The sequence below is a fragment of the Gossypium raimondii genome, chromosome 2 (genome assembly GCF_025698545.1).
Source record: "Gossypium raimondii isolate GPD5lz chromosome 2, ASM2569854v1, whole genome shotgun sequence".
In the NCBI taxonomy this organism is placed as follows: Eukaryota; Viridiplantae; Streptophyta; class Magnoliopsida; order Malvales; family Malvaceae; genus Gossypium; species Gossypium raimondii.
In genome coordinates, this window is record NC_068566.1 from 42424365 (window position 1) to 42438303 (window position 13939).

The window sequence follows — 13939 nt, forward strand, 5'->3', positions numbered from 1 at the left end:
GAAATGTATCTTTCATAATTATAAATTTTATTTGAATACTTTTCTTTTAAAATTATAATAATTACTATTAAAATTTATCATTATAAATATTGAATTCAACAATTAAATTTACTCAAATCAATTTATTTAAATAAATGAGACTCTAATTAAAAATCTAAAAAGAGTCTAATTTAGGGTGAGTTTAGATGAGCGGTGCGTTTACTTACGGTTAGTGTAAAAATAGCGGTGACGGTGAGATTAGGTACTGTAATGATATTATAGCATGGAAGAAAAAGAAAACTAAACGCACTGCACCTAATTAAGTGAAAACGTGAGTAACAATAAATAAAAAGTAATATGAAGCTATAATTTCAATTGAGTTGGTTTCTTTGTTGAGAAGGAAAAAATATTTTGCATCCACCTCAGATTGTCTCTTATCATTATTCAGTGTATTTTGTGGTTAGTCTCTAAGACGAAAAATGGTAATTCACAGCCATGTTATTATTGTGTCATTTCTTGTTGGTGAATCTACCAACATCCTCATTAAAAATTGATTCACTTTCCACTTCAATGCATTTAGAGTAATGCAATTTATCTGCATTTTCAAAAACCACAACTTGTTGAAGTATTTTATATTAATTACCATTCTTATTACTTATTTTATAAATTAATAGATTATACCGATGTTCATGAGTCAAGTTCGGTTTAAGTATGATGTAAATAAATTTTATGTTTACCCAAGTTTAGTCTATAATATAGACTTAATATTCTATTCAAGCCCACTCATATATATAAATAGCTAATCCAAGTTTATATTAAGTTTGTCTATATTATTTTTAAAAAAATATTTATATCAAATTTAATTTAATATTTTTTTTATTTTGTTTTCATTTATTGAAATCTTATATATAGTCAACTTAATTTTTTTTAATGTTTACATTATAGTATTATAGATTTTATTTTTATGTGTTATCAATTACATAGTAATAACATAGTATAATACATTATAAATTTAGAAACTGGGTCAGGCCGAACTAGACTCAAGCCTTGGTTGTTTGAGCCCAAGCTTGACCCATATTTTAAATGGGTTTAGATTTTTTGTCTAAACCTATTTTTCGAGTCTAACATTTTATCTTAAAACTTTTTAGATTTCAAATAGGTATTTGGAGTTGGACGGATAGATCAACCCTTAAGCAAGTTTACCACTAAGTGAACTAAAAATTTACAAAATAATTTTTTTTTTAAAAGGTAGTTATTTTGAAGGGAAACTGTAGGTTTTAAAGAGGTGGATTTTTTAGGTGACAATCATTGTAAGAACTTTTGAAACTAGAACCATAAGAACCAAAATGATTTTATTCATTAGATAAAAAAAAAGGCTAGAAACCTTAGATTTTGTATTTAACTTACCTCATTAAACTAAAAACAACACTCGATCTTTTCCTCTTTTTTTTTCTTTTCAGCCGGCAATTAAAACCTTGGCTAGGGTGAAAAAAATGAATAATCTTTACTTTTAGTTTCATTTTCTATTCTTTTTAGAGAAAATTAAAATGAAAAGTAAGAGGTTAGGGTTATTAAGATTAATCATGAATATATATAAAAAATTTACAAGAATTTTCAACTAGGAATCCACGAGGGTTGTTAGGACTGATACTTTATATTAAATTTTACTTAAAAGATACTCTATTTTTTTAATCAATTTGATGTGGTTAGACTCAATCCATGATGCTTTTTTTTTTTCAAAATAAAATAGAAAAATTTCCTTGTTAAAAGACAACCATTAAATTCATGGGTTTCAAAGAATTCTTCATGAGAGATGATTGCAAGAAATGGAACTAAGCAGGCGAAGATTGACTAGGGTTTGGATGGGGAACTAAGAAAAAGTTGACAAAACATTGAGGGGCTTATGAAAAATGGATTGGGAAATAAGAAAGAAAGTGGAAAAGGAGAAAAAAAAGGTTAGAGATTGGGGGAGAGGAAATTTAACTATATGTACTAGCGAAAAAAAACTTTTTTTTTTATTCTACCACTTGTGGCCTTCTTTTTACTAGGACTTTACTGATGGATGTGTATATTCCTTTAATATAAGATGGACTTTTTATAGACGGATCTAAAATAAAGTAACTATTGGCATAATCTCAATATATACTGACAGTTTAAGTTTCCGTCAATATAATCACTCTTTGCCCACGGATTTGGTTCGTCACTATATGTCTCTGTCAGTAAATGATTTTTTTTTGGTAGTGTAAGGTAAAAAAATTGGACAATCTTTACTTTCAGTTTTATGTTTTTTTTTGGAGAAAAAAATTGGAATGGAAAGTAAGAGATTAGGGTTATTAAAATTAATCAATTTGGATATCAGGTATTTTTTATTGACTAAAAATTGATCACTATTTCACTCTAAAATTTTTGAGATTTTTCTTGGTTGATTTCAGTTACATATCACAAAAAGTGAGGTTAATTTTAAAATTTTTAATCTATTTATTTTTATATTTTACCATTGAGTGTTTTTTTTTATCATGTTTCAATACAACTTTTTCTTGTATATTTTATAATTCGATGGTTATTTAGCCATTGAAATGCTCCAATTAAACTAATATGATTAAAAGAGAAAATATGATGCATATAAGAGAACCTTTGATATATTATTTATTTATTTATTTATTTATCTCGAATCAGTTTTAATTAGAATTTTTTAATTTTCTTAATTAATTTATTCTCCACCCTATTTTTGTAATTAATTAATTTTAATATTATTTTATAAAAACCACTTTAATTGAACGGTGGAAAGAAAATTTATGGTAACCTATTATTAATATTAGGCTTAATTCACGATTTACCTTTAAAGTATACCCATTTTTTTTCACTTTTGTATTTAAGCTTTTTTAATCCCAATTTGGTATCTAAAGTACATTCAAATTTCCAATTTAGTACTTAAAATATGCCTCCGTTATATTTTTTAGTCCATTTTTGACAGATGTTAAAAAAAATCTTATAGCCAATCACAAAGAGCCAAATGGTATTTTTATGTAAAAATATTTTCTTTTATTAAATGTTTATACACATTAAAATATATAAAAATAAAATAAATATATAAAAATAAAAATATATATAAATCTAAAAAATTGTAAATTATAAAAATAAAATTTACAAAAATATGACAATTGAAAGGAAATTAGTTAAAACTAATAATATTATTACAAAAATGTAAAATATTTGTAAAAATTATAAAAATTAAATTTTTATAAAATTCTAAACTATATAATTCTAAAATTCTAAAAAGGTATTTAAGGTTTTTTGCTATTAATTGAAATTTAATTACTTTTTTATAATATTTTTCGATTTTATATATTATTTTGACTTTTAAAATTTAAAATTATATATTTTATAAATATTTTATTTTATTTTAAAATATTATATATTATATATGATATTTTACATTTTTAATCAATATAATATATATAATACTAAAAAAAAGACAATAGCATACGTGGCCGACCATTGATTTTGCAAAATCAAAAGTGTTTTAATATTTAAATATTTAATATTATAATTTATTTTATAATATTTTTCCATTTTGTATATTATTTTTATTTTTAAAATTTAAATTTATATATTTTTAAAATTTTTATTTTTAAACTTTTTTAAAATTATATATTACAATTGACTTATGCAAAAGCCAAAAGCTGGATTTTCTAGGTTTTTTTTTGGGAAAATTAGTTTGAAGGTAGAAACTAGTTGTTAGCGTTGGGTAAATTAATAAAATATGTTAAAATTTTTAATATTTAAGTAAATAAGTTGTTTTTATATTTATCGGGTACGTTATTATTGGAGAGAGAAAACACGCTCTGTAAAATAAATTTTCACTTTATCAAAAATTATTACTTTTTCTTTTTTGCGGTTGAAAATTAAAAGTTTATAGATGTATTTTTGTTCGTGTTAATTTGAGATAAATGTTGTTATAGTTTTAAGGTATGTTTGAATTTACAGTGACGCCGTGGAGTTTAGGGACCTAAAAATTTCACCTACTGTGTGAGGATGGAGCCATCACACGAGAAGCTGGGATTGCATTGCAACTCAAAGTCTCAATTGACGCTGATTATACAGCGATAGGTTATCTATGGCTTCAAGTTTACAAGAGTTATGCTGTCAAGGGATGAAGTATAACTGGGGCCCCATTTGACAGTGGTTATGTAAACAAAACAACGAGTTTCACCTCATCAGAGGGGGATACTTTATAAAACCCATACAGAAGTCTAAGATCATAATCATAGCAAAAAGCACAAGGGCCTTTCAGTACACTCAACTTACTCGTTTTCTCCACCAAATATGCTGAACCCGTTATGTTAACTTGTGACAGTTGGCAACAACAAGGTTTATAAAGCAACTGCTACTGACTCGATTTGCGTTTCATCTTTTTTGCACCACACAACAACTCATCCACGCTGGAAATCTTGTTGCCCTCAACTCTGTCACAGATTATAGTAACAAGCTCACTGCCTTTGGTGGAGACAGATAAAAACAAATTACTTGATTATATTGTAAGATCACTATGCTTTTTGCTATGACTATGATCTTAGACTTTTGTATGAGTTTTATAAATCATACTCCTCTAATGAGGTGAAACTCGTTGTCGTGCCCACATAACCACTGTCAATTAGGGGCCCAAGTTATATTCCATTCCTTGATATCATAACCTTTGTAAACTCGAAACTCTAGATACACTTTAACCCGTGATTGTATAATTAGCATCAACTGAGACCTTGAGTTGCAATGCAATCTCAGTTTCTCGGGTGATGGCTCCAATCCTCATATGATGGATGGAATTTGTAGGTCATCGCGCTCCACGGCATTACGGTAAATTCAAACATATCTTAAAACTATAACAATGTCTATCTCAAACATACACAAAAAATCTATAAACTTCTAATTTCCAACTGCAAAAAAAAAAAGAAAGAAAGTGAAAACACGTCCTACAAGGCGTGTTTTCTCTCTCCTAAAAATGCGTCCTAAAAGGTGAGTTTTTATTGCCATGTCAGTGAAAATGTGTCTTATAGAATATGTTAGAGTTGTGTGACCCAAATTCTAAGAGATTGCTTGCAAGTCAAGTTAAACAAAATATATTTTCTTTGTAGAATATTTAGTATTTATTAGTATAATATATTTAGTATTTATTAGCATAGTTTATTTGACCTACTAATTTAGCCTATAAATAGGTTATTTTGCAACCTTAGAAAATACACCAATTAGAGATTAGAACTCATAACACATTTAGAGAATTTTGTGTTTACGTTTTGAGGGTTCTTTGTTTTCGAGTTTTTGGGGTTTAGTTTTTATCTCCATCTTTTTTACTCTTCGTTCTTTTGCTATTATAGTAAAATTATCTTTGCCCGTGGTTTTTTATTTTAGTTGGAGGGGTTTTTCTACGTTAAATTTGTGTGTTCAATTTCTCAATTTATTCCTCTATTTTTTGTTACTTGTTGCTTAATTGGGTCGATCCTAACAGAACACGTTTTATTTCTCTCTCTAAAAATAATGTACCCGATAAATATTAAAAAAACCTATTTACTTAAATATTTAAAAAATTCAGCATATTTCACTAATTTACCCTGTTTTGCTTATAGGAAAAAAATATTTAACTTGAAAAACCAATTTGAAAAGGCTAAAAAACTCTTTAGTATGCATCTACACCTTGCCATTTATGCGGACGTTACCAGGTTAGTCACTTTGACAAAGTAACGCCTTGCTAGGGCTGCTCCTGAAACTCGTCCAAAGATACTTCGCCTGGAGATACCTTACTTGGAGACATCAGACATCTACAGTACACGTGAACTTTAGTTGATCCCATCAAGATCTAGTCAAATCGACCTACAAAGATGAGACTTCTTATAACCATTGAAAGCACATGCCCAAAGCTAATCAAGTCTACTGTCTAGTGTCACGGATCAAAGTGCAAAGCCCGTGACCATGGCACAAGATGCGCCCCATGGAGGTCTATCGATAAGATAGGGAACATTTAGCCCACGAGAGCTGGCCCGATTCAAAGAGATATTGGAGAAGCCTGTCAGATTAAAGCCTGGTTGGCCCGATAGCGAAGAGATGGCAACTTAGGCAAATATGGTAACTAATCTTAGAAGATAGAGGGAATCATATCTTGTAAAGATTAGATTAGATTTGATAAGGCTTATCTTGTAAATCCCTAAAATTAAGGGATATGGTTAAATCTCATCCGTCGATGTAATTGTATCTTGACCGTCGGTTTTGGGGGAGCTCAACTATAAATAGAGAGCCTCCCCCTCATTTGTACTCATTCCATTGTATTCTGAATTCTTAAGAGTAATAGAGTTCTGAGAGCATTTACTCAAACACCTTGTGTGCATTCTTTTCTGTGGCTTTCTGTTGTTCTTTGGCTTAGCTTCTTTTGGCATAAATCGCTTCCGCTCTTCAATTGGTGCCTTGGAGGAGTTCTTAAGGAATCCTCATTTGAGTTAAGGCTGACTTGGGCGAGTTTGGAGCAAATGGATCGCCTAAGGCCGCACGGTTTGCGAGACGAAAGGTCTAGCCCCGTGACAAGTGGTATCCGAGCAAGGTTTGAACCAAGTAATATCGGAGTTGTTGGTTCAAAGGCACTGTTGGGATGTCGAAAGAAGTTGTTGGTTAGAATGAGCCAATGGAGACCCGAGGAAGGGCCAGAAAAGCGAGTCGATCAAGGGACTTAGTTTCAACTTTGGAGGAGCGAGTCGTCACTCTCGAGGAGTCCATGGGGGACGTCAAGGAGAGGATCGACGATGTTGATGATAGACACAATGATGGGTTACGAACATTGCAAGGACAGCTCAGGGAATTTGTGTGGGATACTATCGGTTCCTCGGAGAATAAGCTGGCTGAAAAGAACGATGCTCTCGAGGCTATGGTGACAGCTTTGAAGGAGGAAATCAACGAGCTTAAGGGGGAGCTCAAGATTTTCAAGGCTGCCATAGGGAATGGAATGTTGGCTTCAAAGCCGAAGCCACATGCGATGGATGTGCCCAAGCCGAAGGCGTTCAAAGGGGCAAGGTCTGCAAGTGAGGTGGACAACTTTCTTTGGGCCATGGAGCAATACTTCCGTGCGATGAACATCGAGGATGATGTTACAAAGGTAAACACTGCTGCTATGTATTTCATTGACGTTGCTTTGTTATGGTGGAGACGTAGGTCCACTGATGTGAGACGTGGTGGTACTGAGATTGGGACTTGGAAAGAGTTCCAAGATGAATTTAAAGCACAGTTTTACCCCGAGTATGCCGAGGATGAAGCTCGAGCAAAGTTGCGACGGCTAACGCAACGAGGCACGGTTAGGGAGTATGTGCGGGAGTTCAGTGAACTCATGCTTCAGATCTCTGATTTGAGCGAGAAAGAAGCATTTTTCTCCTTTACGGATGGGCTGAAACCATGGGCGAGGCAAGAATTGCAACGTCGAGGAGTTAAAGAACTCACAAATGCCATGATGGTAGCGGAGTCTATAGTGGAACTTGCTCCGAGAAGGGACATGTTTGAATCTTCCAAGCCCAACAGGAGGGGCAATGGTGGGTACCATGAGGAGGATGAAGAGAGACAAAGCTATGATGGCAACGGTAGCAGTAGCGATGGTGATGATAGGAAACCACGAAATGGGAAGTGGAGACCTAATAGCCCGAAAGAAAAGAGGGGAAAGTTACGTTGCTACTTTTGCAAGGGACCGCACATGAAGAGGGACTGCCCAAAGGTATCTTCAGTTTCGGCTATCAAGAGAAATGATGAGCCGGAAGAGGCGAAGCCTATTGAGGGAAAGCCATCGAGGGTCAATTCGATGGTGCTCATTCCTAAGGAAAGGAATGGAAGAGAAGGGTTGATGTTTGTAGACATCAACATTGCGGGTCAGAAGCGGAGTGCTCTTATTGATACGGGAGCATCAGACTTGTTCATATCGGAGAAGGCTGCAAAGAAGCTTGGTCTGTCGATTAGGAAATCGAATAGGAAGATCAAGACAGAAAATTCCGAGGAGGCCCCAACTTTGGGAGTAGTTCAGAATGTGGAACTACAAATCGGTGAATAGAAGGGCAAGGAAGACTTTGAGGTAATCGAATTAGATGATTACGATTATGTACTTGGCTTAAACTTCCTTGACAGGATGAAAATAGTTCTGTATCCATGCGCCGATCAAATTCATATTTGCACTGGTCCGTTAACAAAAATTGTTGTGCCGGTGCATCGAGATATGAAGGTGGGGGCAAAGGTGTTGTCGTCAATCCAACTAGTCGAGGATGTTTCGTATGGGGGGAACATTGACTCGATAGAACGGAAAGTTACGAAAGCTCCTTCGGAAGTGTTAGTGGCGCAAGAGTTCGATATGAAGCCTGCAGATTCGACCAGAAGCCGACACCTTTGGGAAAGGTGGGTTGTGCATCGGGCATTCAGAAAAAGGGAGCGATGCAAAAACAATCGGGACGAGTAAATGCTGCGAGTAAGGTACATTGCGAACACGTTGATAGTGTTTTGAATTCTGACTTGTTGGCTTGGCAAGGTCGTAGGGGCCCTTTCAAAGTTCATGAGCAAGGAGGCCAAGGGACTGTGGGCAATACGAAGCCAAGGTGTGAGAATCAAGACGATTCAAAAGGAAGCAAGTCAAAATTTGGGCAAGTTGGTGCGGAGACTTCTTGCCAACGAGATGTACCAACGAGTGCAACGGTTCAAGTAAAGATGCGACGGAAGCCAAGGCAAAGGTTCCATAGGAAGGGACAACCTGATTGCAAGACAAGTCGGGAAGAAGCCAAGGCAACGAGAGGGTTCAAAGTTGAATCAAGTCAGTGCCATTCGGAAGTCGCAACGAGGGCGTTGCGAGAATGGGTGGGGGAGAATGTCACGGATCAAAGTGCAAAGCCCGTGACCATGGCACAAGATGCGCCCCATGAAGGTCTATCGATAAGATGGGGAACATTTAGCCCACGAGAGCTGGCCCGATTCAAAGAGATATTGGAGAAGCCTGTCAGATTAAAGCCTGGTTGGCCCGATAGCGAAGAGATGGCAACTTAGGCAAATATGGTAACTAATCTTAGAAGATAGAGGGAATCATATCTTGTAAAGATTAGATTAGATTTGATAAGGCTTATCTTGTAAATCCCTAAAATTAAGGGATATGGTTAAATCTCATCCGTCGATGTAATTGTATCTTGACCGTCGGTTTTGGGGGAGCTCAACTATAAATAGAGAGCCTCCCCCTCATTTGTACTCATTCCATTGTATTCTGAATTCTTAAAAGTAATAGAGTTCTGAGAGCATTTACTCAAACACCTTGTGTGCATTCTTTTCTGTGGCTTTCTGTTGTTCTTTGGCTTAGCTTCTTTTGGCATAAATCGCTTCCGCTCTTCAATTGGTGCCTTGGAGGAGTTCTTAAGGAATCCTCATTTGAGTTAAGGCTGACTTGGGCGAGTTTGGAGCAAACGGATCGCCTAAGGCCGCACGGTTTGCGAGACGAAAGGTCTAGCCCCGTGACACTAGGAGATAGTTGGCATGTGTGCAGCACTTGAGGAACCCATATATGATTCAAGGACCTCAAGCAAAGGGGAAATAAATAACACTATTATGCAAAATTCCTTCCTCTCCTGTTCTATCACTCACGATCTGTGTGAATTCTGACCAACCACCAATCCAACATCTTTGTATGAGTAGTCCTAAATCTATCGTTTGTTGAAATTCACTTTTGCACGATAAAATCTCCTTCCACTGTAGGTTTATAATACACTTCCAGTTTCCTTGAGTTATAAGGAAGCTGTTATATAGCAGTCCACTTATTTTACTTATTGCTTTAGACTTTTCCCATTGTTTCTTAAACATTTAAGTATTTAGGTATTTTAATTACTACTTTTTATATAATATTAGAGCAGAGATGAGTAGCACGATTTAAACTCGTGATAAATAGGTATTTAATAAGAATTTCAATATATTCAAACCATTAAAATTTAATATATTATCAAAATAGTTTATTAATTACTCTACAAACGAGATTAAAAACCAACATATATATATTATTTATTTTCTTTTAAAATAACAAATGACCATTTTTAATCTTTACTTATGGAATTGAAAATTCCATCACTAATATATCATATAATTATATTCAAAACAGTATCTTGCCTGCCATTTATGTAAAGCTCATTCTTTGGATAAGCTTTTGTGCGATTTCAATATTCTCTCATATGAATAATGTGTGACCCAATCATATTTACAACACCTTTTTTTTTTTTTTAAATCCGACAAAGTGACTTAAAACGTTGCATAAAATTATAAAGAAAAAAAAAAACAAGCAAATTGCATCTAAAAATCTATAAACATTAAGGATTAATAAGCAATTGGTGAGAGTGGATATCTAGAAAGCTAATCCAATTCATCTCATCATCTTCTTCTCCATCAGCTATGTGGCTCCATTCAACTTGGGGATTAATCTTTTCAATTTCTGTATTTCTTATGAACCTTCCTCGGATGCGTGGCCTGCTGTCTGCCAATGTTTTCCTACATGCATACTGTGAAAATCACACAAATTCACACATCAATATGTCTGTTTTCCAAGTACAATTATTTGACCCTTTTCAACTCATGCTTGCTTTTTCTTTCTTTCTTGCAATCACAAATTATGATTTTATGATTTTCGGATTAAGGACTAATGTCAGATACGTTTTTTAATGGATTTAGGATTAATTACATCAAGTGTCTTTTAATTATGGTCTAGATTTTGAATTGATCATTGAACTTTAAACCGTTTTAATTTATGCTCTTACAGCATCAATATTTAAATCAATTAAATCTTTTGATAGATTAGGCATCGAAAGTTAACTCAAGTATAACGTGGAGGATATTTAAAGTATGTGGATCAAATATATTATACTTGGTGTATTGGTAATTTGGATACCACATGTTAAAAAATAATCCTCTTAAGTTTTATTGGCATTGCCTTTTTTTATTAACACATTAGATCCAAACTGCCCATATAGTAAGTACAAACTTGATTACAATTTGATTCATACATTTTAAATCGTTTCACATCATATCTAAACCGATATCTAATATGACGACTAAACAGGTAAAAGAATTTGATTTTACATACTAATACCTAATAAGATTTAATAAAAATATTTTAAAGCTCATAGACCACTTTAAAATTTAAGCAATAATATAAAGAGATTTAGTGGAATTAATTATAATGATTTTTATTTTAATTTTATTTACACTCAAAGAATAATACATTAGAGTACTTGATATCATATGTTTTAATATAAAAGAAATACTGTTAAAACAGTTTGACTAAAATAGCTCACAAATCCATGGAACTATTCACAATCTCTGTTGAATTGACTCAAATATGGGGGCCTAAAAAAAGGGTGACCACTAATATTGCATAAATTGAATGTGACAGACACAAGAAGCATCACACAACACCGGGGGGAAGAACCTAACAATATCATGCTTTTTAGAAATTAATAATAATAATAATGAGATTTAAAAACAAAATTATTATTTGTTAAATTAGTGAATAAAACTTAAAATGTTAAAGTGTTTATATGCAAGCAACAAATAATTAAGGAGCAGATAATAAAAGAGTTAAAGACCTTAATCTTCTTGTTGAAGTTCCTGAGTGTTCTTTTGGTTCTGTATCTTTGAATCCTCTGTTTCTTTTCCTCGGGACTGTAGCGGCAGGCTCTGCTCATTCCTTCAATGATTGCACTACTCTCATTTGACAATGGACTCTCTGCCTTCCGACCACTCTGCTGCACCTACCCCTCATCATATATAATATTAAACCTTTACATTTTCTTTTTACTACAGGAGTAACTGCACTAAACTATCGTTGACAAATACCTTACAAAAATATAATAAAATATTAATAAATAAATATTTAGAGAAAAGAAGATCTGTGGTAATTTTTAAGTTTTTTGTGAAAAAAAAAAACACATTGTTAAATTGTATTAACCATTTACTTCTATCCACTTAATTGTAGTTTAGGTGTTAAATATTATTCTAAATTTGATGTGAATCATTTTAAAATATCTTAATCAAATTATAAATTTTGTGTATCTATTGTATAAATAGTTTAGAAACAATATTATTAAAATTTATAAGGAATATTATTTTAAAATTATTAAGCTATACATATGATAATAGGTATTTAACATCCAAATTAATGGTTTTGAGGATTGAATTAAAATGTTTTAAAATCTAAATTATAGTTTAGGAAAATCTTGTGAAATTAAAAAAATGGTGATGATAATTTCAAATTTGGGTATGTTTTAATATCTGTAAATGATTTTAAAAATATGGTTTTTTTTCTATTACCGAATGTTGTTGTGCTAAAATCATATAATCATGAATCAATGAATTTGAATGTTTCAATAATATATCAGCTAAACTCATTAATATATATTATTTTTTCTGGAAAATGAAAATAAAATAACCGTTTTGAAGGGTTTCAGCTGATAAAAATGAAACTAACCTGGTGCAGATCACCGGTACTGAAAACTCTCCTCACCGGAGCAGAATCAGAGTCAATGAAGTCGTTAAGGCTTGAGGCAAAACGACAGTGGAATTCATTCTTTGGAAGGGAATGGCTACTGAAGCTTCTAATGAAACTCGGTTTATGTGTGCAGCAACTCGCTAGCGAAGTCGGCGAGTTGAAACTCCCGCTGCTACTGCTGCCACTGTGAATCACGTCGCTCACCGACTCCACCGACTTGGCTACAGTGAGTTGAGTCTGCGAACTTAACGGAAAGTTTAAAGGCAACGACACCACGTCGGGAGACGTCAGTGAGTCGCTGAGAAACTCGGAGGAAGAGCGCGGGAATGTTGGTTGTCCGTACATAGCGAGTGATGCGTGGTGGGACTGTTATCGGCTTAATTTTGATTTTTGTTTTTGTTTTTTGGAGATTAAAGAAATGAAGAAAGGAAAGAGAGTTATGGAGAGAGCAGAGGCTGCAGCGCAGATACTTATGAGGAGAGCCCAAGGGAACTGGATGATGACATTAAGATGACGTTATCCTTTTAAGAGCTTCCATTGAGTATACATGATAAATCACTTACTAAAATTAAAGTAAATTTTTATTAATATTTTAATGATTTATTTAACTTATCAATATAAATGTTTTTGTTATATATCTACGAATCGATTCGATATCTATACCATATTAATTTAAAATATTATTTGTATTAATATGTATTTAAATTTTTAAAATATTAATTTACTCTAAATTTGACACGCATAATCTATTTGAATAAAACATAAAATATGAAAGTGAAATTGTTAAAATATTAATCTTGCAAGAAGTTACGAAAATGTATAAAATTACTTTGATTTTACATTAATGTAAGTGAATTCGATTCAATTAATTCCCATTGTCTATATAACCATTATAAAACAAATCATTCTAAAAGTTGATAAAATTTTAAAAATAAACACAAATAAATAGTTGTGAAACATTAACTTTCATTTTATAAATTATAACAATAAAATTAAATATTTAAATTTTATTCAAATGCTTTCTTAACATTTTTTACTTGGGGCGACTTATTTTTATTGGTTGAATTGATTTTGCAACGATTTAATTCTCTTGTAATTTTACGATACCTATTGAACTAGTTACACTGCTTCTAAATCTCTCTTAATTTTACGATACTTATTCTCAATTCACTTGATTGATATGATTTGATTTGACAACTATGGTTCAATATTTTAAGATGAAGTATACTTTTTGCATAATTGAAATATAATTTTTTATTATTAAGTTTAGAAATTTATTCTCTATTTTTCTTTTTAACATTTGAACTCCAATAGTTAAGACTGTCAAAAAAACTTTAGCTAAATTAAATAATGTGTCATTTTAAAATAAAAAAGTACTCATGTAGCCGATTTAAAACGATGTGGAAGCAATATAAGCAAAAAAGAAAAAAAATTGATTTT

General features: G+C 32.5%; 1 protein-coding gene across 3 annotated transcripts; it reads right to left on the minus strand.

Moving 5' to 3' along the window:
* Positions 1 to 10191: 10191 nt before the first annotated feature.
* On the minus strand, positions 10192 to 12937 carry LOC105788904 (zinc finger protein HD1). 3 transcript variants are annotated; one of them, XM_052627555.1, is made up of 3 exons: positions 12479 to 12937; positions 11598 to 11753; positions 10192 to 10514 (listed from the first exon to the last, which is right to left on the minus strand). In XM_052627555.1, the coding sequence occupies exons 1-3, from the start codon at positions 12842 to 12844 to the stop codon at positions 10326 to 10328; spliced, it is 711 nt and encodes a 236-aa protein (XP_052483515.1). In that variant the 5' UTR covers positions 12845 to 12937; the 3' UTR covers positions 10192 to 10325. The 3 variants fall into 3 exon arrangements, with proteins under 3 accessions (XP_052483515.1, XP_052483514.1, XP_012471436.1); XM_052627554.1 differs by having other exon boundaries at positions 11598 to 11756; XM_012615982.2 differs by having other exon boundaries at positions 11598 to 11762; positions 12479 to 12934.
* Between the last annotated feature and the right edge of the window lie 1002 nt (positions 12938 to 13939).